Below are 27,206 nucleotides of genomic sequence, written 5' to 3'. Positions count from 1 at the left end.
TGTGGATGTTCCTATTATCTTCTGATTCTTTTGCATATTAAATGGACAAAACATAAATACAAACCTAATAAACGAAACCACGACTATAATCAATACTATCATTAGTCAAAACTATTTTAAATTCAATAACAATTACTGGAAACAAGACACCGGATTACCAATGGGAGCACCTACATCTAGTATACTATCTGAAATATTTCTACAATATATTGAACATAATCACATCATAAACATATTAAACAAAAACCAAATTAAATATTATAGTAGATACGTAGACGATATATTTATGATATATGACACAGAAAAAACTAATATAAAACACGTTCTAAATGAATTTAATAATATAAACCAAAATATACAATTCACTCTCGAAACAGAACAAGATAATAAATTAAATTACTTAGATTTATCCATAACACGAAATAGTAACAATTTCGAATGTAAAATATACAGAAAACCCACTAATACAAGCACAATAATACATGCATCTTTATGCCACCCTAATGAACACAAAAAATCAGCCATAAATTATTTAATAAACAGAAAAAACACGTACCCTATAACCACTAAAAACAAACAAATTGAATGCAATATAATAAAACAAATTCTAAAAGAAAACGGATATAATAATTATGAACAAAAACCAAAACACAAAATACATAATAAAAATAAAAATGAAAACGAAAATATTCAAAACAAATGGGCCACCTTCACGTATATAGGTAAAGAAACAAAATAAATATCTAAAATATTCAAAAATAATAATATAAAAGTTGCATACAGAACAAAAAATACAATAAAAACATCTTAAAACAAAACCAACAATTAGACACAAAGAACCAATACGAACAACCCGGCATATATAGATTAAAATGCATAGATTGCCCTTTAACCTACATAGGCCAAACAGGACGTACCTTTAAACAAAGACACAAAGAACACATAACAGCTATAAAACATAATAAGGATTACTCAGCTTATGCAAAACATATATTAAACACGGGGCACACATATGGGGGAATCGAACAAACATTGGACATTATAAAGATCGTACAAAATAAACGACATAGAGAAACTATAGAAAAATACTATATACAACGCACACACAAACAAAATATTGCCCTAAACGACAACAACCCATATTTAAATAATCCTATATTTAACACAATCCAGGTTATTGACCCAACCCCCTAACACCATTTCTACCTATATATACGACCCACATCAGTACACCAAACCAGTCTATAAACTGACATTCACCTGATCAGACCTGACCAGCCGAGGACACACGACACATCAAACTCCTGGTATGTTATTGTGTTTCTATGTTTCTATGTTTATAGTGAATTTTTATAACATATCCAAACTCATTTACATATAAATAATATTAATAACGTTAATTATATTGATAATTTCACAGAAATAAGGAACAAATAACATAATACGCCACAGAATATGCAAAAGAATCAGAAGATAATAGGAACATCCACAACTACAACATACAATCTACAAATACTGAAAAGCGTGCATTAAAAAAAATATGGAATAGTTTTAAAAATAAAACCTGAAGATGATGCTGAGACATCGAAACATGTTGTAATATATAGCGCAAATTGTAACATCGAGGAAACGATGAATAGCGCGAAATATTTATATCAATTTTAATTTTTAACATCAATATTTAAAATAGTTTGTTTATAGACTTGAAGAATAAATATATGTATGACAATACATGTTATACAAATAAAAGTCATGCTATTATATAACATATATTGTATTATTATGACTTATTCTACATTCTATTGTCATCTGACTAACTTATGGATCCATGGAATGTAATAAAGATGTATGTATAAAAAGAACAGCGAGGTCTACTGCCGCAATAGTGGCGCGCCAACGACTGGCGCGGTGTATGCAGGAAACGTGGCAAAAAGTTGTCAGTTGAACCACGGTTCCGGAGAATTTGACGTAAATACGTCTATATGGAAAGGAGTTTATATATTGGCTTTATTCTAAATATTTCCTTTATACATGCTTTACAATTGAGTAAAGTTTGATTAAAACATTGCTTATTTAACTTGAATTACTTACGCATAAGATGGGTCTGTGGTAGCTGAAATTAATGAAATGTAATGTAAGGTAAGGTAAGGTAAGGTAATGTAATGTAATGTATTGTATTGTAATGTAATGTAAGGTAAGGTAAGGTAAGGTAATGTATTGTAATGTAAGGTAAGGTAAGGTAAGGTAAGGTAATGTAATGTAATGTAATGTAAGGTAAGGTAAGGTAAGGTAAGGTAAGGTAAGGTAAGGTAAGGTAATGTAAGGTAAGGTAAGGTAAGGTAAGGTAAGGTAAGGTAATGTAAGGTAAGGAAGTAAGAAAGAAAAGAAAGTCAGTACAAGTAACAACTGAAAATAGTATGGTCCAAATTTTACAAGAAATAGCACAGGTAAACAACATGCTTAACGCTATTATTGAAGGAAACGAGAAATTGTCGTCGAAACTTGAGGAAAAAGGGGTCGAATTTTCAGAAGCTATTAAGCCTTTGAGAGAAGAAACGAAACAGGAGATTAAGGAAATTAGAAAAGATTGGCAGAAGTTATCAGAGGAAGTGAATGATAGATTGGGTGGACATGTAGAAGTTCAGGAGGAGTTGGTTCAGGAGTCAGAAGCCAGAAGATACAGATAAATTTCAACGAGAAGTGATTAAGTAAAATCAAGTATGGAAGAATAAGGCGGGGAGAAAATGTCCCAATTGGATTCTAGTAGCAGAGCTACTGATATTGGGAACAAAAGTAAATTCGACAATGACCCAGAGCGGATCGCCGCTATTCAGAGTTACCCTGCTCCCAGAAACCAAAAACAGTTACGCCACTTCCTCGGCACATGCAATTTTCATAACCGCTTCATTTTTAATTATGTAAGTTTCGTTGCACCGCTGTTGACGAAACGAAGCCGATGGAAATGGACCGAACAAATACAGAGAGCGTTCGAAGATCTGCGTGCACAGTTCGCGTGGAGTATCCTCCTCATTCATCCAGATGAAGAATCATCCTTTATAATTTACACCGATGCTAGTAAGATCGCCATAGGAGCTTTACTTCTGCAGACTACCGACAACGGCGAGACTCGCATTGTTTCTACTGCGTCACGAGTCTTGTCCCCGGCAGAACTTTTGGCCAAATTTAGAATCTATGTTTACGGCCACGAGATTAAGTTATGCACATACAGAAAGAAACGGAAGAAAACTGGATCTTATCGTTGGGAACCTCAGCTTCATGACAAGGTTTCAGCTCCACCCAAGTAACTTCAACAGAGAAGGAGGCTTCACGCTTGGGCGATCATGGGATCCGGCAACATAGGGTTCCAGCAGTACAAAGACAACCACCCCGGCACGCCGCACATTCCACACTCCCCCTCCAAACGCCGCTCGGAGACCTACAAAGAGCTAGAGCTAAGAGCCACATAGTCAACAGCCTTGAAAATGAGGAAACGAAACGTCGGCGATTAAACATTGTAATGGATTCCGATACAGCGTCATACTATTTATATCCATTTTTCATCCTATTGTGGTTGTTTACAATTGAATAGAAAGCAGAGACTTCGTCACACACAACATATACATATTGTGATGGAATATCTGCTTCCTATATATTAGTCATGATACACAGATCTTCAGTTGTAAAAGTACTGTACACCAACAATTGTAAATTATGCGTATTAATGAAATGTGAGAAACTACCTTACTCAGGTAAAATCAACCTACAGCGACCCAGGGATGATGGATCATTGTTTGAACATCGGTCTTTCTAAAGATGGAAATTGGAATTATTGGGTATAAACACAGAGATTTTTTTAAACCGTGCTATTTAAAAACAGGTCGCCCTCGGTGGGTAGTGTGCTCACCACGGGTTCAAACCCGGTCAAGGTCGATGGATTTTTAAGGGTGATAAAAATCCGTAGCACAACTTCTTTCGGAGGGGAAGTAAAGCCGACGGTCTCATATCGTAGATTCACGGCATGTAAAAGAACCTTACGAGTATGAACGAGATGTTCGTAAGCAAAATTCAGAGGCCATTTCTCACTTATGTTTTTCCTGAATCTCTACTATGGCTCTAGCGGACAAATAAGTGTTGAGTAGAAACTGTGTAGAGGCGGTGGGCTTGTCACTCACTACTCACAGATGCACACTTCAAAGACAAGGAAACCTCCCACATGGGTGGTGGCCAAGGCTGTATCGCCATTGGATGGATGACTGTCAAAAGCAGTCCCAGCAGAAAACTGAAAAAAATAATGTAATAAATAATACGGATAATTGGGCAAGAGAGATGTGTGTCAGTCAGTATATGTGCATCCACAAAAAAAACTTTGTTGCAGTTGTTTAAAAGCCTAGAAACCAAAGCACAGAACCACAGCTGAACCGTGAGCATGCTGGTCTCCACGCTGATCGTGTTCCTGGCCAGTGCGATCTTACTGTGGACTTTCTTCAGAAAAAAGAATTATAGGTTGATGAAGTTAGCAGAAAAGGTGCCAGGACCAAAACCACTGCCATTTATAGGAAATGTGCTTGAGTTTGGCACAGGTCCTAAAGGTACGTGTAAATTATTGTATCCAATAGACTTGTAACTACAGACGAATTCCGGTATAAAATTTAATTCATGACTTTTTGTTCTGATTTCGATTTTCATACAATGCTATAGGCTTAATTCTTCGATTTCCGGGGAAAAATTGATAGTGGAACCACAGTTCCGGAGAATTTGACGTAAATACGTCTATACGGAAAGGAAGTTTATATATTGGCTTTATTCTAAATATTTCCTTTATACATGCTTTACAATTGAGTAAATTTTTAATAAGACATTGCTTATTTAACCTGAATTAGTTACGCTTAAGATTGGTCTGTGGTAGGTGAAATATGTTATAAAATTTGTACATTTTAGAGTATCAAACACCATATCTATACAAGATTTTGATCTAGTAGTACTGCATTGAGGATTTGACATCAACATTAAGCCAAACGTTTCCTCCATAAATGTGACAAAGCTTTGATTTTCCTCCTTCTTTAAATCAATGTTAAAATCTCCTGTCAATATTATCGGCATTGTATTAGGATCTTCAGTGTCCATAACTGAAAACATCTTTGTATAATTTCTCAAATGACTCAAAATAAATCTCTTACAATCATCAATAGGTGTGTGGTTACAAATATACAGGGTTACAATTAAAACTTTTTCACCATTGACCATACACTCTCCCGCACAGATATCACCTCTCTTTTCAACTGCAGCTATTCTGTAATCTGCTCCATCCTACTTAGGTAGTTTCTTCAACAGATGTGGGGTAGCCATGGTAGTTGCTCCATGTTTCTCGTACATTGTCACTCCGCCTGCTCTTTGTTTGTCACGCATAAATTGCGTGATGCATTTATAACCTTCCAAATTTACAGTTTCATTGTTGTGCTCCTTGCGATTTTTGTACTCCCTTATACGTTCAGCATTAGTTTTTGGTATTTTGTTTTGAAACTTTAGGTTCATTATTTAATACTTCTATTTTTTTTACGTCTTTTAGCTTCAATGTCATACATCTTGTACATAGTATGACGCAACAAACTAACACAAAAACAGATTACTTAATAATTCTTATATAACATACGTGCTTGTGATATTGTAAACCGTTTTTACCAGCACAAAATTATCTACTCCACGACGCACTTCTTCTACAAGCGATTCACAGCTCAGCTCTTTCCGCAATAACGAAAGCGGATTGTTGGCGGCAGTAATGTAACACAACAATGCCGAGTAAACAGATGATGTTTCCTAGGTAACATAACAATGCAGTTACACTTTTTCGTATCCCTTTTTCGTAACACTTTTTTGCCGAATAACCCTTCCTAATAGACGTAATTACGTCAAAAAGTGTATGTCCAAAAATTATGGTCTCTTTAAAGTTAGGCGGCCATATGTGAGTGTAATTTCTCAAACTAACTCTTCAACCGTAAGTTCATGTCTAAAATGTAAATCGATAATTAATCATATTTGTATAAATATGTGAAAATGCAATGAATCTGATTTATGAGGACTTCTGGAAATTATTTAGAGTTCCCAGTCCAATTCTTTCTATCTTCGATGTTAATAAAATAAACACCTGAGAAAGCGTGGTTAAATAAAGGAAAATATACATATATCTCTATGTAAAAAATTTATTACATTTATGTAATAAACACAGGGCACAAGTAAATATGCATAACTATATTATATTTATTAATCTTTTCCACAGCAATCCAAGGGAGAACAGCATTTTCAGAATGTTTTTGATTTTTTGTTCTTCTGGATTTTCTGTTATTTATTAATTATGTATATTCATATTTTATTTAACGACGCTTTCATTGTCTTCAACTATATAACGTCGGACACTTCTATAATAATCAAATACTACGAAAGGGACTAATAGTCTCGGACAATTTCAAAATGCTTAAATATAGTAACTATATAAAAATTATTCCGCTCTACTAAACGCATATATTCAATTATGTCAAGAAGAATGAGATGGGCTGGGCATATAGCGCGCATGGATGGGACAAAAGATGTGCACCGGTTATTGGTCGGGAAGCCTGAGGGGAAGAGACCGCTGGGGAGACCTAGACGTAGATGGGAGAATAATCTTATGCGGGATCTATGGGAGATAAGAGTTGAAGAGGTTGGATTTTGCTGGCCCAGGACAGGGTCCGGTGGAGGGCTTTGGTTAATTCGGTGATGAACCGTCGGGTTTCGTAAGCCATCCAGTTAGTTATTTAGTTAGTTTATCCAGTTGTGTGTGTATTTAAGTGTTTCATTTTACTGTGATTAAGTTTCATTACTTCTCATAAACATAGGTTATAAATGATTACATATACACAAACACATGATCATAACCGCGAACCAATTTAAGCCCGTGGGCCGTAGTTTGTTGCACATTACATTAGTTAAACAACTGTTTTATTTTACAGATTTGCATCTAAATATAATACGCCTAGCAGATAAATACGGTGCAATTTATCGCTTCTGGCTGGGATCTGAACTCTACATTGTACTGCAAAATTCAGATTATATACAGGTATGTGAAATACATAATCATTAAATTTCTCACTCCAGTGATTCTGAAGACGTCATATTTAATGTTTTGCAATTAAACTGCCTTTACATCGAGGCCAGTCAAGTGCCGGGTCAGAGCCAAGGGCCGACGATATGCTGATTGTCCACGGTTATTGCATATCACATCATAGGTCAATTATATTCGAGTATGAAGCAATTCAAATTTATCGAAGTTCAATGCCGCAAACAATGTTAAGATTCTTTGTTACATGTCACTCCCACTTCGAAATTTCGTGCAATCGATTTATTGTTATTGTTGATGATTGTATAAATATTCAAATTATGGGTTTGGGGTTGTCTCCAATGGTATAATATACAAAACAGATTTCGTGAAAATCGGGAAATTGGTTCAAACGATTAGACAGACATCCGGAAGTCCCTGTTGCGTGGACTTTGTACTATATTTTAGTACCCAAGAACTCAGCGGATACCACAAGCTAACATGCACAAAACCTTTCTGCTAACAAGTACACACCTATACACTTAAATAGCTTTTTCTCTTTTTCACAAGTCATTCACAATAATTCTGCACACATGTCCCTACAACCTAATTATTAGTTCAGGTTCAAATTTTTATATTACCAGTTTAATAACAAAGTAAATTAAAGAAGAGATTTTCGTTTATATACATGAACACAAACGTGTATGAAATTCAGACCTGTATCATATATGCATACGTACATACGCAGATCCAAATATGAAAGTAAACTTTAAGAATATCAGATTTTTAAGTCCTGCTCTCATAAAGATCGTTCCCAAGAACTCTCACGTTTATGTTATGTAAATAAGCTGATGTAAGGACCAAATAGACATCCTCGTATATGCTACGTACAGTATAATGAGCCACCGGTGCATCAGAAGTTATAAAGCCGCTTATGTCTGTTCATTATTTCTCTGACATTAGAATGGAGGGAATTAGAAATCAGGCTACACTTATGCGTACATCTTGAAAAACAGTTAAAAAATTACTTACAATTTTAAAAATAAAGTGAAATAAATTTGATCTACGTATGAAATAAACCACGGCTTTCACAGGAGCATGGCGAGGATATATTATTAATTATTTATTTTAATATGGCGACGTTTTATCGAGTAAGCCTTCAGTGATGGCTGTCTTCTGGGTTTTAGCTCCGCTTAGTTTGGTATACCACACTACAAGGTGATAAAATCAAGAAGACAGAATATTCGTACTCATCGCCGTGATAGCCTCAAAACTTACAAGCGCTCGATGTTCCGCCGACAAAATGTCAATGGAAATGGAATTCAGTATCGCTATAGGAGACGTTCGTATCGATATCGAATTGTCTTATCGGTTTAGAGCTTTGTAATTGCTCCGTTACGCAATGGAGTACTCATATGTCAGTTACGATGGCAAGATCTACTTATAAATTATACCTTTAATTTTTTGTTTGCTTTACACTTCTGCCCAAAAATTTAAGCCCTTTTTCCCAATAATAGAGTGAAAAAACTTCTATTTTCTGCTATGCACACGGAGTCCTGATTTTCTAGTACACTAGTGCCGAGGTCAAGAAAGGGTGAACCTATTCCACCACTACCCCACGTGTCATTAGTAACAGGGACAACTTTAGCTTTAAACCGGAATGAAAGTGGCAAGTTGTATATATAGTAGGATAGTATGAATATAGATCATAAGCCATATAAAGCGGAAGGTGGTGGATTGTATTCGTCTTTCTCAGAAAATAATTCAATGGCAACATGCTAATGACCCGACCAAATTACTTCTATGACTTTAAAATATCGTGAAAACTTATGGCAGCTATAATAAGCTGTAATAAGACTACGTTCCAGTACAGCTATCAAGGTCGCCCTAGCAATGTGCATAATATAACTGAGGTCTGCAACCGCTTACCAATCCATTTATTGTTTTATGTTAATTCTGTACTTGTAATGAATCCAACTTTTATGCGCTAGGTCACTAGGCTTGATATTATCCACTCATTGTCGTGTTTTTGTCGGCTTGAAGTTTGACCCGCGCCAAGTGGGAGTTGTTACATTTCATTTCGGGGCAAAGATTTAAATTTTGATTGTCAAACCGTAAGCATGTTTACGGTGTAAAAGGAGTTTTGCCGACTGTTGCAACACAACACTTTGTGAGCTTGAGAGATGTGGACGTACAGTAAGAGACTGTAATCTTGAGACTTGCAAGGAATGCAGGAAGTCCGAAGAGTTAAAGGCAGGCGCTATCTTTCCTACTTATTCCTCCGCCCCACAAGTCTCAAGATTACAGTCTCTTACTGTACGTGCGGAGGTGGCAGTGATTTGTAGGAGGATTGTGAAATTAATAAAGTGGTTGACTGATTTGTTACGAACTGGCCGTGAACACAACTGAGATGAGTCGTTGCCTACCGACTAGCAGAGCTAAGCAAATATCCCTGAGAGATCCCGAAGACCCAACAATCCCTACCAGCACCATCGTACCGGACGCTGTGATCTATCAGTCCGTGGAAACGAACGGTTACAGGTTGTTACAGGTATAAGCAGTCCACAGCTGTATTCTGAAAATGCAAGATTTTCGAAACAAATGTTTCAACATTGTTACAAAATTACCATAGTTGAGAGCCACCAAAACATAACACTGCGACCTTGAAATTCATTAGATTCTTATCCCGGGAAATTTGCGCTTTTAATCACAAATTGAAACACGGATAAACAACCAGGTGTAAGGCAAATGCAAGAAGCCTTTATACATTCGTGCATCTCAGGATATAATAATCAGTCATCTTTTTTGATTGTCATTAATTGCTGTGGAACTCCGATATAATGAATGCTGGTGTCGAGGGACAGCTTCAGCGTTATAAGCTACCTGCGTTACAATGAAATAGACGTATATTTAACTTTGGAATCCCTGATATGATGTTTTAAAGTACATTTAAGACCAGTGCTACTGGCACAGCCCACTGGAAATTACTTACATTTATGCCTTATTGCGAAAACAGTCATATAATATATTTTGTCATAACTAATGACTGCAGTTTTTTTTCAGAATATATTGCTTAATATTAACCAGATACAACAAATGAAGGTGTTCATTATCTGTCTGTTGTTCTAAACAGGTCAGTAGAAGGATGGAGCTGGACAGTAATCTAACACTAAGAGAGGCATTTCTTAACGTTTCTTAAAACACAGATGGTGTCTTACTGATGACACAAACTCATTTTCATAAAAGGGGGCAAAAATATAGCATGTCATTCAAGTACATCACAGGCTGAGAATTCATGTTTACACACTTCAAACATTTACTAATGCACAATGGTTTCAACTTGTTATCACCAGTATAACTGGCTGGCACACAGCAACAAAGTCACTTCTTAGTTACTGGTAATTTCTGCTTTGCTGGGTGTTTTTAAGATATAAAGATTTGTTTGGATAAGGAGGCCAAGTTTACAGCAACTTGGTCGATCACTTCTTGATAGAGAAGCATATATAACCAAAAACAAAATCAAATTTCAGTTTCATAGAATATTTCAAGAGATGTAGCTAAGCTGGATTTATCAAAAATTATTACCTTTCCCCAGTTCTCAAATCAACTGTTTATCAATTGCTTAGTGAAAAAACTTTGTATAACATAATTTATTATGCCTAATGCTCATCACCTTATTGTTTAAGATCATTCTGTCGGATGCCAAAAATGTTGATAAATCTTCAGTATATGACGTCCTGAAACCCTGGCTTGGCACAGGGCTTATTACGAGCACAGGTAAGTAAAAGTACTTGAAATATCCACTGGCCTACAATCAATGTAAAGTATTGCAGAGACAAAGTTGTCCCACTACAGACTATGCAGGCAAATGTCTGAAATTTAACAAAAGTAGTGAAATTTCCCTTATCAACTATCAGAATCAATAGGTAGATTGTGGTTTACTTAATGAAGTACACAGGAATTAGTAGTACAAATTATCTACATCAACAGAACAATGTGATTTTCAGTATCATGTATCTTTTCTCTACAGCAGCTACGTGAATTCCTTTACAAAGCTTCATACGTATATTTACATGAACAGAGGGTGCTTTATTTCCACGATCAATCATTTACTAATAATGTCAACAGAATACAATACAGGCTGATTCAAAAGGTTAGGGCCAAACAAGGAGCGTATAGAGGGACTCAGAGAGAACAACTTTCGAATAGGAACCCATGTCCTCTGAAGTTATCCTGAGTCAGACGAGGCCATTGAAGGTAGGGAAGTCTGATAGCATACCGCTGAAATAAACACCCACGGGCCTCTGTAGAATCTGACGGGATACGTGTGATTCAAAATTAAGGTAGTAGGAGAATAGCAAAGTACGATTATTTCAGCGGTATGTTGTTCTCTCTGAGTCCCTCTATACGACGTGCGATCGGAAAGTTTCAAGACTGCGCGTATAAAACCGTACACTTATCTCAGGTATTAAATTCATCCATCACCCTCGAAGCAGTTCCCCTGGGAGTGAACACAACGATCCCAGCGCCGCTGTCAAGCCTGGAAGCATCCCTGGAAATCTTTTCTTTGTCAGCCTGTCAAGCACCATCTGCGATTCTGCCTGAATCTCTTGCCAAAGACTCGCCAAAACGGCTACGGAAACCTATGAAATGCTAAAACAAGCATCTGGGGAGTCCGCAATGGGTTGTGCACAAACTTTTGTGTGGCATTCACGTTTTAAAAATGGCCGAACATCTGTCGATGATGACGAGCGTTCTGGACGACCATCTTCGAGCACAACGCCCGAAAATGTTACGTAGATTCGTTTGGTCATTCACGAAGATCGACGTCGTACCATCAACGACTTGTGCGACATTGTTGGGATAGGCTATGGGACCTGTCAGCTGATTCTAAAGGACGGAAGCGGCCGTCAAAGTGGCGCAAACACAACTGGCTGCTGCATCATGACAACGCGCCAGCGCACACCGCCCTCAAATTTCGGCAGTTTTTGGCCTCAGACACCATGGCCGTCATCCCGCACACTCCTTATTCGCCGGATTTAGCTCCGTGTGACTTCTTCCTCTTCCCAAAGATGAAAATTCAACTACAGGGAAGGAGATTTGAGACGATAGAAGAGATTCAGGCAGAATCGCAGATGGTGCTTGACAGGCTGACAAAGAAAGATTTCCAGGGATGCTTCCAGGCTTGGCAGCGGCGCTGGGATCGTTGTGTTCACTCCCAGGGGAACTACTTCGAGGGTGATGGATGAATTTAATACCTGAGATAAGTGAACGGGTTCTTATACGTGCAGTCTGGAAACTTTCCGATCGCACCTCGTACGCTCCTTCAGTTTGGTCCTAACCTTTTGAATCACCCTGTACGATTTCTAGTATTAGGCATCCAGGTCAACAGAAACAATGTGAGTTCCCTCGCCAAGTATTACACAACCATAATAACAAGGCCTAATTATACCTAGTATTTTCTGTTGAAAAATCAAATCAATAGAAATGAGATTTCCCTTACGAAACATAAAATTTTAGTATTAACATAGACATTGTTATTACCATTATCTTTAATCGAGTATTGATGTAAACACAAGCAGCATGATTTCCTTTAACGAGTACTGCTCCTGAGTCCTTGAGACTTGGAGTTAAAAACAAGATTATTAATGTAATGAATAGGTTTTAAATTAAATGTTCAATAAATCGACCTCGCATTCTTTTTTAAAATCACTTTGGTGACTAAACTACATTTCAGATTTATTTCTTCAGTTTTTGTTCGTGTACAGGTGAAAAATGGAAAGCAAGCCGGAGGCTAATCACACCCACATTCCATTTCCAAATCCTGAACAACTTTGTGGAAGTGTTCAACAAAAATGCAAGCATTTTTGTGGAAAAGCTGGCTCACCACGTGGGTGGTTCTGAATTTGATATCTACCCATATATAACACTGTGCGCTTTGGATTCCATATGTGGTGAGAGAAGAAACAAGATTCGTGTGAAGATGGCTGTCTTCTGGGTTGCAGCACCGTGTAGTCTGTCAGAAGTTTACCAACGATGTTCATCTCCCTCATGGTGGAGGCTGTAAGGACCTCTGAAACTTTGGTAAACTTCTACCAGATTACATGACACTACAGCCCAGAAGACGGCCATGAATGTCTATTTGGCAGTAAACACTGTTCAGTTGAATGAATAACATAAGATCAGGACGTAGGAAGCGTCTTACTGACGACCACTTAATATGCAATTTCCAGCAACAGAAATTAAACCAGTATTAAACATCACTCAAGCAGAAGCAATGTCCAAAATCCCACTAACGAGTGCTTCTGTTATAAAAATTGTTCTCTGATATGTTAACCTATTTATAATAGTAAGTTAACAACATGTGTAAATAACTGCCATGAAGTTTAAAAAAATTGTCCTAGTTTACGACATTGCAGTCAGTGGATCATTAATCCTTTGAAGCCAAAGCTCATCTAAATAATAGTTAATTATTTAGTCTGTAATGCAAGTAAACATAACACCTCACCATTACAAAGATCATCTGATGCTGTTTAAGGAAATAATGTTTTTTCTAAGAATCATATAAAACCCATAAACACAGGGATAATTATAAAATAATCAAACAAACATCTATTAGCACTATAAAGAAGACACTATTGCCATACGCGTTTCAACCTCAAGAGGTCATCATCAGTGGCATCAAGGAAATTAATTCATTTAATCAAATGGTTTAAACTTGATTTAGAAAATAAAGAATGTGTTTCACAGGTGTTTGTTACAGGGTTAATTAATGACTGTTAAATGTGTTTGAAGATTCTCGTATATTTACTACTCAACTTTAAACATTTAAGCAAAGTGAATGTGTGGTTGTATCTGAAAAGCTTGAGAACCACTGTATTAAACCATATATGGTCTCCTAGCAGCTGCAAGAAAGAGAATATGAATTAAGTTGACATCAGGCCTAGTACCTAAATAATAAAATACCAAGACGGACAATTGGATCTGAACAACACTTAAAGAATAAGGCATGGGACATTATCATGCTTTGCAGAGACATTTAAATTCTTTAGATCTTACAAATTTCAAAATTAAATACTTTTAACACATTTCACAGTTACATTTTAAAATTATTGTTTTACTTGTCCTGAAGTTGGTGATTTAGAGCAAGAGCATTGTATGGGAGCTTCTAAGGCATTCTAAAGCATTAATTCAATGCCTATACTGATTAGATGTATGTACACAAGTCATATACATAGTTATAGTCATGGGCATTAATATTTTCATACGTAGGGTACTATTTACCCAGTGCAAGCATTCGACTAATATTGTACCATTTTTAACTGTTTTCAGAGACCTCAATGGGAGTTAGTATTGAAGCACAGAGGAACAGCAGATCCAAGTACGTGCAGGCAATTAAAAGGTAAATAAAGCAGGATATTTAGTTTTATATGACCTTGGTGTGGTGGCCAGGGTGATATTTACCAATGATTCTGGGAACTTCTTCTTCTTCTTCTATGGCTCTCCGGTCCATATTCGGTCCACAGCCTCCTCAATTGTCCTCTTCCATTCGGTCCTCTGTTAGGTCCGTCTGTCCGAGGCTTTGATCGAGGTTTCGAAACATCTTCCTTTTTACAATGCAAGGTTGTTAGCCTTGTGACCAACCCCCAACCTGGAGGACCAGGGTACCTGTCTTAGTCTGACCTCTCCCCCTTGACCAATCAGTGATCCCAAGAGCTATGCTGGCGGTAGCATAGCTGGGTACTACACAAATGCAACAAAATGCATGGCAGCTACACAATTCTGGGGGAAAGATATGTGTTTGCAAAAGCTTTTACATTGATATAATTCAAAAAAGCTACACAGTGTTCTTTTTAAGTTACTAAGTACTGATAACTTTATAACCTCAAAGTGTAGGTGTATATTTCATGTCACCATTTCCTTTGCTACTGTCATATATTTAGGAGAACTGATAAAAGTTAAATTTCATGTATAGATGATATTACAAGTGATTCATACATAAACAAATCTTTTTAATGTGAGCCTTGACCACCATATTTTAATGAAATCCATAAACAATCTCAGAGATGTGCAAACAAATGGACTTACAATCATACAGCCACAAACCCTCTATTATACATTCCTTTTATGTGAAGAAAACATAAAACAAGAATGATGAAAGAAAGATTTAGAGTAGAGCAATAAGCATACAGCTGCCAGTTGCTTATCATTTGTTTGTTGTCTTCACGCAGCATGTGTGATATTTTGGTGGCTCGTGTTTTCAACCTACTGCTTTACCCGGACATTCTGTTTCGCTTAAGCTCTACTGGGAGACAGCATGACAGGGATCTAGTTACCCTACATGGCATGACCAATAAAGTGATAAAGACACAAAGACAGAAGAATCTTCAGGAATCAGCAGTAGCTGATGAAGTTAGCAATGACACAGGTGAGAAGAAGTACAGCCAATTTCTCATATTACCTCTCTCTTCTTCCCAGATCTCCACCCCCACAGAACACTGCAAGCCCTTAGAAACACATTTATTCTTTATTACAATGATCAGTGAGAAGAGTGACGTTTTTATAAATGCTGCCTTCAAAGTTGCACGACCCACCTGTGGTCCATCCATCAACAGGACTGTAAAGTTCTTATTGAAACAGAAACTTAGCTTTTAAAGGGATGATGCTGGCCACCCAGATACAATAACCCTATATGGGACCTACAGACAAGCTATATGAATGGCCAATAAGCAACAGCATTTTGATATATGCCTCTGTAATCTTATAGTCAACTTGAGTTTGTTCTTATGCAAAGAAATGGAAATGTCTCTCTTCCTTGCAGAACTTATTCTAGAAATATTATTCGTTTAAAATAACCTGAAAATCAATAACAACTTTCTCAGGTGCTTTCCATGGATATCTAAATTGAATGAAAAGGCTCATAAGATAACAGGCAATTATTAACATTGGATAAACCATAGCAAAGAGCACCTAATAGGACAGCTTTGTTTCTGCGGGTTGAGTGTTTTACAATGTCTTCTCAGCCTCCTTATGTAAATTTTTACTCACTTGAAGGTTAAGAGAAAGGAAAAAGGGAAAATAACTAAATAATATGAAGTATAAGGTCTCATAACTCAAGGAAAAATAGAAATGAGAAGATGGATAAGGAAAATGTGGCAGGTACAGAGACTTGAGATCTTCGTGTTTTGTACGAACATATTTTTGAACTAATACAATCTGTACAAATGGCTGATCTTCCCACTAATCTTCAAGAAAACTTTTCTGATATCAGCCCAAATTTCTTCCACAATATCAATGTTCTTAACATGACTGTCTGTGCACCTTGTATATTAACATTAAATTATTCTCTTCACAAATTTTAAGGAGAGAAGAAGCGTGTTCCACTCCTGGAGCTGCTAATCCAGTCACAGGATGGTGCTAAAATGTCAGATGATGAAATAAGACAGGAAGTCGATACTATCATGTTTGCGGTGAGGACTGTAATTTTTCTAACTGTTTAAAGACACATTCACTGAAAGGCATAATTTTATCCACAAAATATAATAACAATCTAAAGCAACTTTTGGTGATTTATAATTTTTTGCAAGTTTATTTCATTATTTAAGAAGCTTATAAATAGATATGTAACATGATGCCTTTACAAAATATTCTTTTATGAAAGAAAGAAATTGTGCTTAAATGAAACTAAATCTCATTTGAAGATTTCCGTCTTCTGGGTTGGTGCACTGTGCAGTCTGGTAGATATCCACCAATATCCTCCATCTTCAGAGCGATAATGATGGTGGCAGTATGATCTCTGAAACGTTGGTAGACATCTACCAGACTACATGGCGCAACAAACAGGAAGACAGCAATCTACAGACTCACTGCCATGAAAACCTCAAATCCTACATAAATCGCATTTGTTTCAGGGACATGACACAACAGCATCAGCAATGAGTTTCATTTGCTGGGCTCTGGCAAAACACCAACATGTTCAAGTAAGACAATATTCTGTGAAGTTGCCACATTTCCATTTACTGCATGAAAGAGTGAATGAAAAACATATGCACAAATTTTAAGTAATTCTGAAATAAGATCTAACCCAATATATGGAGGAAGCACTGGAAAAATAAGTTGTTGGGCACTTTAATATTTAAGAACATTATTTTTAACATTAGAAAACTTTCTCTTTCTTACTGGGCAAGCCTTATCAAAATACTAATTAAAAGTGTTATAGACAATAGGCAATTTATGTTGGTTTCTGAGAGCTCCCCTACTTCTCTATATTATTTACTATAATATTTATGGGGACTATTACATTCATCTTACAGTCAATGTACTGAGCATAATAATCAGACAGTAGGCTTTGTATTACCTTTACATGATATAACTGGGCTGGTATATCAGTCATTATTTAATCAATTACAGTTGCAGTTTTAGCTGTGAGTCAGGAGGCTTGGTTATGGTTAAGGTTAAATTAAAGTTATTTGCAATGCCTATTAGCTGTTTTGAGTCCGATCCTTTATACTTTACCCTTATTTGTTACTTGATCCAAAATGTCATGTTATCAAGAAAAAATGCATCTAATTCTCCACTTGGCATTCTGTAAATAAATATCACTCTAATTTTGTTAGTTTAATTCTAAAGTTTAATACCTGTTGCTTCATTAAACTTTTCTATACTTTTTCTTGCTGTCTAATCTAAACACATTTCGTGTGAGATTTATTAGACATGTAGTGCAGTCCCACCACCTTTATATATATTTCTACAGAAATTGGAGAAAATAGAATATCCAGCTATTTTACACCTTATTATCTCATTCTCATTCAGTTTATGCTGAGACAGAGTAAGGATGTCAGGCGTAGTACCGAATGAATAAAGTAGTTTGGTCAAATTTGTTCCTTAATATTGTATATTTTGCTGATTCTTAAGCTATGTCGAAAATGTGTTCATGTACAGTAGGGCACCGCTTATACGGCGGGTTAGGGACCAGACCCCCGCCATAAAGCGAAAATCGCCGAAAAGCGGATCTTTGCCTTATTTCACTTGCAAATGCATATCAAAGCCTAATAAGATGTTACACTATCATATAGTAAGTGCACAATAGCGCTAGGCCTAAGAAAACGATATGAAATAAAATGAATATCAGTAGTACACACATTGTGGCTGGTTTGATCTTCAATCCACACAACTAAAAGTTTTTCCATGTCGGCAATAAGGCTATCTCTTTTTCTTATGACTTTAGAGTTCATTCGTGTGGCACTTTTAATTCCTTTAACACTTTCTCCTTAGCGTTCACGATGGCACTAACAGTTTTGCGAGCTAAGCTTAGCTTACGTCCTATCTCGGCCATAGACATGCCTTGTTCACGAAGTTTAATTATATCTAACTTGGTATTTAAAGTAAGAGGCTTACGACTCCTCTTTTTATCGCTACTACCCTTTGACGCCATTGTAATTACACTGTAGAAACACAAAAATATTACATAAATATACAGTTTGTAATAACTTTGAAAAATTGCCAGAAATACGGAGACGCGGAGCGTACAAAAGCTGTAAACAGATTGAATCAGCGACGAGAAAATGGCGCCGGACACACTTCTCTGACTCAGCTGTTGAGCGCCGTATTAGCGAATCGCCGTAAAGCGGAGCGCCGTAAAGCGGGGCCCTACTGTATTTATTTCTTTTGGTAGCTAAGACTGGAACAAACTAGGTCCAGTCACCTCAATCTATTTCCCAGATCCTTACAAGGTAATTTTCTTCTTGGCACTACAGTTCAAAGTTGAACCCTGGCCTCTTCAATCTTTTGCCTCCGTTCCGAGGCTTAGCTTGAAGTTTCGAAACAAATCTTTCTTTATGGAGTGAGGTTGTCAGCCTTACGCCCAACCCTCAACAGTCCTGAGGGAGTGATGTTTTTCTGTTGGGGTTGTCTCCCTTAGATGGCCGGACCTAATTTGAAAGCATCAGGAACTTGCTTGTTTGCTATAGCAAGACTTAGCCGTAAAAACGTTGCCTCGGGAATCGACTTGGACATGCATGCATCGGACTTGGTAGGAATAATGGCATTTCCCGAGTTTTTAATGGTACACATCTGTCAGCAGGATATGTACCCTCAAGACCACATGCTACCCCTTTAGCTCCCCTTACAAGGTATTGGTATGGTACATTCTACCAGAGGATATTTACTATTAATTATTTTAGTGATTTCTGAACTTACATACTACTTTCTCACGATGCTTCAGTACATGACATGCCTTGTGTGGTAATGCCTGTGTATTCTACTTATGTTCACTAGGCTCACATTTCTAAATATCCTGTAGACCTTACCTATAGCTTCATTTGCTCTCTGTAATTTTGCATTAACTACTGAACCATTCATCAGATTATACCTTTTTGGAAAGTTCAATATAATAACATTTGTGTGAGTCAAGTTTCCTAATCTATTTTGGGTGTGTTTAAACACTTTTTGGGTTCATCTCTTGCTATGTCATTTGATCCCCATGACCACCATGAAATCTTGAGGTCCAAATGCTGCACTGTCCCTAATAAAGTTTTTGGTTATTTCCAATACCCTGTGCCTGGCCTTACTTCACTATAAAGCTTCCAGTTATCCTGGGTAGTGTAGTTTTACTATAATGTCTCACCCTTGACTTGACTATCATTGTAGAACACAGAAGAGATATTTAACATTTCAATACCACTAACATTACATCCAACTAATTAACTGTATTTTACATGAATACAACCTAATTTATGCCACTAAATCCTATTTCATTTACAAGCATTTTCATATTAGTATTCCATCTTCATCCCTGCCTTCAACATAGTAACTTTCCAAGAGGTTCTTCCACCAACAATTCTGCCACAGCCTTCCTCATTTGGGAGTGGAGTTCCTTGAGGATAAATGGGTTTCATTTGGAGAGGATGAGAAGGCAAGACTCTGGCTTTGTACATATGAATTGACAGCATTCATATGATTGAAATGTAGAAATATTATGGTAGATACTGACTTTATTCATATGTACAAATGGTCACTCTTGTGTTCACAAATCAAGGTCTTCCACCACAATAAAATAATTCAGCTACCTTCATGTGAAACGGATCTTATAGTATGGATTCTTGTGTTCCAGGAGAGAGTAATGGCAGAACTAAAGGAGATATTTGGTGACTCTGGTCACTCTCCAACTTTACATGACCTACAGAACATGAACTACTTAGAGCAGGTCATCAAAGAAACACTCAGACTTTTCCCTACTGTTCCTATTATTGGGAGAAAAATCAATGAGGACCTCAATATCGGTTTGTCAAAAAACTTACTTATTCCTGATTAGACAGATTTTGAAGATTTCTGTCTTCATATTCACCGCTGTGAGAACCTCAAGTCTTACATAGACAGATTTTCTCTCCTGCCTAATAGTTTAAATATTTTTCCATCTGTGGTCTTTGGTATTAAACTTTGACCTAATTTTTTTCTGTGTGTTCTGAACCCACAGGGTGCTGAGGAAAGTATATGGATCTAACAGGAATAAAGAGATAAGAGGCAGGGGAAAATTATACAAAGAGCACTATAAAAATTGGTTCATGACATTTATGTTTAAAGCCAAGAAGCTGATGTGCCCTAGTGAATCCCAGGTTATATGGATTTCCTTCTATCTTCCTATTCTAAGAAGAACTGAAATAGCATCTCCTTGTTCCAAAACATTCTCAATAGGAAATGTTGCAGACAAATGTTTTCCTGTGTGGACTTATTACAGATTGTGCTTAAACACATTCTGATTCGCCTAACTAGTTTCATGGGTGTAGATTCAGTGAGAATTTTGTACAGTACTTCACTCCATATTTCATAGTACTTAATCCCCCAATACAGTTTGCTGTATATACTACATGCTGTTCTTCAGAAGGGGCTTAATTTTGCATTGAGTAGGACTAGGTTCAACCTGGACCTGGCAGTTGCTGCTGAATCTGTTCAGTCCAAACTTCCCCCTACTGTGGGAATGGAATTCAGTTGGAGAATTCGGTCAATGTTGGAGAAATCAAAACCACCAACATCTAATATAACTAAGATTGAGTTTAGGGCCATGTTGGCCTTGAGACGCAACAAAGATTTAAGAATTCTTCCTGCTGATAAAGGGAACTGTACTGTAGTGATGGATAATTCTACTTATAAACAAAAGATTTTGAGTCTGTTACAGTCTGGTGTCTATGAACCTCTAAAGAAGGACCCTACATCACAAGTGGAGAGGAAGATACAGAAGATCCTCTCTAAGCATAAATCTGTCCTTGCTACCGATCTGAAACGTAGACTGACACCATACCACAGTAAACCTCCTTATCTGTATGGCCTTCCTAAAATACACAAGCCAGATATCCCCCTCAGACCGATCGTGAGTTCTATTAGTTCACCTTGATACGTCCTTGCGGGATTCCTGCACAAGATTTTGGTTCATCTGAGTAATAGCACGGAATCATTCGTTAAAAATTCGGAACATTTCATACAACTATTGAAGGATGTCCATCTTCAAAGTGGAGATATACTGGTTAGTTTCGATGTAGTCAGCCTATTTACCAACGTACCAGTGGAAGAGGCCCTTTGTATCATCAAGGAAAAACTTCGTATGGATTCTACCTTATCGGACCGGACATCATTACAGGTTGATGAATTGGTGGAACTGTTAGAGATATGTTTGACCACTACCTACTTTCAATTTGAAGAAAGATTCTATCAACAAAAGGAGGGAATGGCGATGGGGAATTCGTTGTCGCCTGTCGTTAGTAATATTTATATGGAGTATTTTGAAACTCTGGCTTTAGACACAACTGATCACAAACCAGCCACTTGGTTGAGATATGTGGATGATACTTTTGTGGTTTGGCCGCATGGTCCAGCGAGATTGCAGGAATTCTTTCACCATCTTAACAGTCTCAGATCGTCAATACAATTCACCATGGAGATGGAAAATAATGGTACTATTCCGTTCCTGGATGTTTTAGTCATGAAGAATGGTTTTAATTTACTTACGGCTGTTTATAGGAAACCCACACATACTGGTCGATATTTAAATTTCAAATCTAATCACCCACTCCACGTTAAAAGGGGAGTGGTTTATAGTCTGGTGAATAGAGCTAACATCATATGTCCAGAAAAAAACAATTTTAACAGAGAAGTTCAGAACATCAAACATGATCTATCTCTGAACGGGTATCCCCGACAGTTAATTGAATCTGTTATTAAGTCCGAAAAAAACATCCGGCCTTCTCCTGACAGAACGCCTCTGGGTACGGCGGTTATCCCATATGTCAGAGGTGTCTCTGAAAAATTTAGAAGAATTGGGAACCGATACAACATCAGGACAATCTTTAAAACCGGACACACTCTCCGTGGTTTATTGAGTTCCATGAGACCAAAAACAGCCGAGAGACAGACTAGGCAGTGTGTGTATGGAATACCATGTGATTGCGGTAGATGGTATATCGGCGAAATCAGCAGACCTCTGGAGGTACGCTTAAAAGAACACAAATATAATTTCAGACAGGGCCTGCTGGAGAAATCCAGATTGGCCCAACATGCGTACGAAGAAGATCATCATGTCTGTTGGGATGGGGCCAGAGTATTATTAACTGAACCCAATACCATCTACAGAAAATACAAGGAGGCGGCACACATGGCACTACTCGCCAACCCTATCAGCCAGCCTAGTTTGGATTTATCTCCTATTTGGATACCTGTAATCTCTGAAGAAATCCAAGTTGGGCATCGAGTTTCGTATTAATATTCATGTGTATTTATTCCCACCTTTTGTGAGTTTGTGTCTTCTGGCTTTATTCGTGTTTATGAATTTTGTTTTCTACATACTATTCTTTTACGTCCCACGGATGGATGGTGTGGTAATGCCTTTTATTCTGGGACTTTCACTTTTTAATTTGTCCGGAGATAGGGATTAGCTCTATCTAGTGGGCCCAACTGAGTAGGAACCTGAAAACGGAGATAGAGCCCCATCTCCGAAACGTCGTTTTACGTTTTTTACGTGTTATTACTAGACGATGGATAATATCCAAGTAAATTTTTATTCAATTGACTAAAGAAGTGGATTATTCACAGACAATGCCTGTCAAAACCCATGAAAGTGAAAGTAGTGATGCTAGAATTGAAAGTGTTACTTAGCACAGAGTAGGAAATTTATTATCACACTTAAGAGTGCTTGCCGATAGCAAGCATGCTACAAAGGATCAGATTTGCTTTGTAGCAGCCCTGAGGACGAGAACAGATATTGTTCTCGAAACGTTGGCAGTAGATAAGGTTTATTCACAATTCAGCCACCTAACGCGGCTTGTAACCTGAGTATCTTTCATCAGAGTTCCAAATCATCAGCTAAGAAAAGTGGATTGTGTACTTTTATGTATATAGTATAAAAAACTAACACCGACTGTCCACAAATGTTTAACGTTGTAAAATATTGCATGTTCAGCTCAACACAGCCATGTTTCCACCAAATTCTCAATAATATATTTTTAAACCATAATATTTTAATTTCCTGTTTAGAATATTAGACCATGTTGTACACTGGTAAGTCAAGCTGGTCACTGACCTACAATTATTTTATGGAGGGCAGTAAGTTTCAGCTGTGTTTGAATTGGTTGAATTCAATCTCGGAAGCTGACAGTTTCTCAAGAAATTCACTGCAATAAGAAAGATAATATTGGTAAGCATGAATAAATGGGATCTTATAATCCTTGCATTCCAAAAGAACTGTAATACAAATTATTTTCAGCCAAAAAATGAAGGTACTGGACAATCACAAATTCCGTAGCATGGCAGTAAGAGTCCTGCTTGATCTGTCAGAGAATGGCTTGTTAATTAACGTTTGTTTCCCAGCGGATCTGTAGCTAAACTTCCACTACCTCTCCCTCTGCTACCAACATCTGAGCTCACTGTCTTGCTTTCACCCACTACTCTTACATGCTATCTTTATTTGTGCAGGGTATAGTAATAGCTCAGCACTGCATTCTGATATAATCATTAAGTGTGCACTTACCAGATTTTCATCTGTTCATTCAGGGGACTACGTCTTGCCTGCAGGAGCTAATATATTCATCATAACTTACACTTTGCATAGGGATCCAAAATACTTCCCAAATCCAGAGAAGTTTGATCCAGATCGTTTCTCAGCAGAACACATCCAGGGCAGACCCCCATATTGCTACATTCCTTTTGCAGCAGGCTCTAGGAACTGTATAGGTAAGTTTTTGAATGTAGCTGTGACCAAACAAGAAAGCCAAATACACAACTTATTTTTCATTACAATTTTGCTTTGACGCATACACTGATATTTTACTTCTAAAACATGCAGCTTATGATCATAGTAACAAATGTTTTGCAAATGAAATTAATTGTAGATCAAGGAGTTACAAAAATACAAATAAGTATTATTGCTATACGTACCATTTATCTTGGTGTATTAAAAAGTTTGACCGTGAAGGAAGAATGTTAGCATGTTGCTCTGTGCATTCAGTGCTGAGTACTACCATCCACAATATTTCTTCATTGTATACACCGTGTGACCAGTGTGAGAAATATGACAGTGGAGCAAACACTGCTGCAGAGAATGTTGTTCAGTGGTGAATACCCTGAATATCTGCAATACTGCACTACTGTGAAAGTTAAGCCATAATGAGCAGAGCCAAAATTACAACTACGAAGTTTGGATGCCACATCAACTGATGCAGACAACAACACACATACAGAAATGTACAAAATGTCATGTTTTATTGCTTGTAGGCCAGAAATATGCAATGCTGATGTTAAAATCATCATTGTCAACTCTACTGAGAAATTACAAACTACTGGTTGGTGTTACACCTCTAGACCTGGCTAATGAAATTATACTTAAATCACTGTCTGGAATCTACATCAAACTTGAGAGGCGATGAAGATCTGACAGACAGAAACAATGCAGGGGAAAAAATAGTTATGATAATCAAAATAGACTGCTATAAAATAAGCATTGCAGACGTAAGTTTGCGTCACACAAACTTGTAGCCTTCTAGATCTTCTCCTGACATTGCAGGAGGCATTATTATCTCCTGACCCCGTTTCCCTTGTGCCTTTAACACTCCCAGAACTAGGATGTCAACATTTGGAGCAAACTCCATCACAACCCCAGGTCTTATTGTAAAGGTCACCTGTTGGACAGAACAGCATATTTTCGGTGGATACAAAACTTGTCCAATGTTATTATCAATTAGATTACCTTGGTGCCTGGCATATCTGAATCACAGTCTCTCAAGATGTCTACATTCTTTTCTTTCTTTTCTCACATCAATTAACAACGCTATTTTGACTGATAAGGTTCAGTACTTTTATTTCAAATACAGCGAGTTTCTAATTTAAAATAAGTGACCCAGAAATTCATAAACACAATGCCACTGTAAAAAAAATATAATAATCATATAAACACAATAAAAACAGAGAGAGGGAAAGCTGTAGGACAATGGAGTATACATTTTGTAAATCTATTGCTTACCTATTTGTTTTCTTTTGTGGTCTCCATGCTCAATTGAATACGAGGTGCGATCAGAAAGTTTCAAGACTGTGTCAATAGAGGGCTAACCGGAAGTAGGACGAGCTTCTGCCGCTAGGGGGTGCGGCCTACATTCATAGTGAATCAGTGTGCCAGCCGGCATCATCGAATTAGCATTTGTTTCTTAGTTACGGGCGTTTTGGTAGTGCATTACACCGACCCTCCTGTGATTTCGGAATGGCGGATTTTCAAATTTTGCCAAAGACTCGCCAAAACGGCTACGGAAACCTATGAAATGCTAAAGCAAGCATTTGGGGAGTCCGCAATGGGTCGTGCACAAACTTTTGTGTGGCATTCACGTTTTAAAAATGGCCGAACCTCTGTCGATGATGACGAGCGTTCTGGACGACCATCTTCGAGCACAACGCCCGAAAATGTTACGAAGATTCGGATGGCAATTCACGGAGATCGACGTCGTACCATCAACGAATTGTGCGACATTGTTGGGATAGGCTATGGGATTCTAAAGGAAGAACTCCACATGCGACGCATCGCAGCCAAGTTTGTGCCAAGGTTCCTGTCTGAGGACCAGAAGCAGAATCGACTTCTCGTTTGTCAGGAGCTCAAAGATGTTGCAAGAACCGACCCCAACTTCCTTTCTCAGGTTTCCTCTTCCCAAAGATGAAAATTCAGCTAAAGGGAAGGAGATTTGAGACGATAGAAGAGGTTCAGGCAGAATCGCAGATGGTGCTTGACAGGCTGACAAAGAAAGATTTCCAGGGATGCTTTCAGGCTTGGCAGCGACGCTGGGATCGTTGTGTTCACTCCTAGGGGAACTACTTCGAGGGTGATGGATGAATTTAATACCTGAGATAAGTGTACGGGTTTTTATAGGCGCAGTCTTGAAACTTTCTGATCGCACCTCGTAACATGCAAGTCGTCTCAATAAATGGACTTCAGTAACCACTTAAATGATATATTTCCATATTCTTATGTCTCCCACAATGGATTATATAAGTCCATTGGCATGTAAATTTTGTTATGGCAGTCATTTCATTTTATAAGTTTTTGTGCTTTTCAGTATCACCTGTTTTTCATTAGAAAACTGTGAAACAAAATCTATATAAAATAACTATTATGAGAGTTAAAATGTATGTATATTTCCAGCTACGTAGCATGTATATAAAAGTTAATTTACTTTTTTAATTATTCAATATCTTTACCTTTATATTAAATAAATATCAGTCACTATATTGACTGCCTATGGGCTGGACAACCAGTGTTCAATTCCCATAAGTGGCAAAAGATGTATCTCCTAGCCTCTGCATCCAGACCAACTCTGGGCATGAACCTGATCACTAAAATGTATTTAGTGCCAAGGACAAGAAAGAGTGGATCTATACATCCACAGAGGACAACACATTGGCATTGATTTCAGTAGCAGTAAAGTCACCTCTGATGTATTTCTTAGTGATTTATGTACAAATTATGCAATTCTAACTGGAGTGTATTGTTTAGAAATGAAACAGTCTTTTTATCAAAGGTGGTGGGTGAACATATTAACTTACAAATATCATCACTAATATGTTTTGCAAAGCTGTGGTTGACTCATAAATAAAGTTTTAAATGGTTTCATAA

The 27,206-nt window shown here is 37.3% G+C and overlaps 1 protein-coding gene across 3 annotated transcripts; it reads left to right on the top strand.

Annotated features, from left to right (window-relative positions):
* The first annotated feature begins 1,186 nt into the window (after positions 1–1,186).
* On the top strand, positions 1,187–27,206 carry LOC110836931 (cytochrome P450 4C1). Of its 3 annotated transcripts, none has more exons than XM_087351749.1 (12): positions 1,187–1,307; positions 4,376–4,589; positions 6,984–7,090; positions 10,756–10,846; positions 12,838–13,023; positions 14,402–14,471; positions 15,301–15,497; positions 16,433–16,539; positions 16,981–17,049; positions 20,181–20,349; positions 24,107–24,286; positions 24,827–27,206. In XM_087351749.1, the coding sequence occupies exons 2-12, from the start codon at positions 4,427–4,429 to the stop codon at positions 24,976–24,978; spliced, it is 1,491 nt and encodes a 496-aa protein (XP_087207875.1). In that variant the 5' UTR covers positions 1,187–1,307; positions 4,376–4,426; the 3' UTR covers positions 24,979–27,206. The 3 variants fall into 3 exon arrangements, with proteins under 3 accessions (XP_087207875.1, XP_087207877.1, XP_087207876.1); XM_087351751.1 differs by having other exon boundaries at positions 24,165–24,286; positions 24,827–24,966; XM_087351750.1 differs by lacking the exon at positions 12,838–13,023.

This window comes from Zootermopsis nevadensis, unplaced genomic scaffold (assembly GCF_977971745.1).
Source record: "Zootermopsis nevadensis isolate Lab colony 2312 unplaced genomic scaffold, Znev_1.0 Znev_ptg000020l, whole genome shotgun sequence".
Classification (NCBI taxonomy): domain Eukaryota; kingdom Metazoa; phylum Arthropoda; class Insecta; order Blattodea; family Termopsidae; genus Zootermopsis; species Zootermopsis nevadensis.
This window is presented reverse-complemented; position numbering and strand designations above follow the sequence as displayed.

Bases quoted from the DNA above. Each gene is read 5' to 3' on its own strand.
- LOC110836931 (XM_087351749.1), top strand. From the start codon at position 4,427: ATGCTGGTCTCCACGCTGATCGTGTTCCTGGCCAGTGCGATCTTACTG. The intron at 7,091-10,755 runs GTATGTGAAATA...TTATTGTTTAAG, and splicing joins AAAATTCAGATTATATACAG to ATCATTCTGTCGGATGCCAA. The intron at 24,287-24,826 runs GTAAGTTTTTGA...TATTGCTTGTAG, and splicing joins AGGCTCTAGGAACTGTATAG to GCCAGAAATATGCAATGCTG.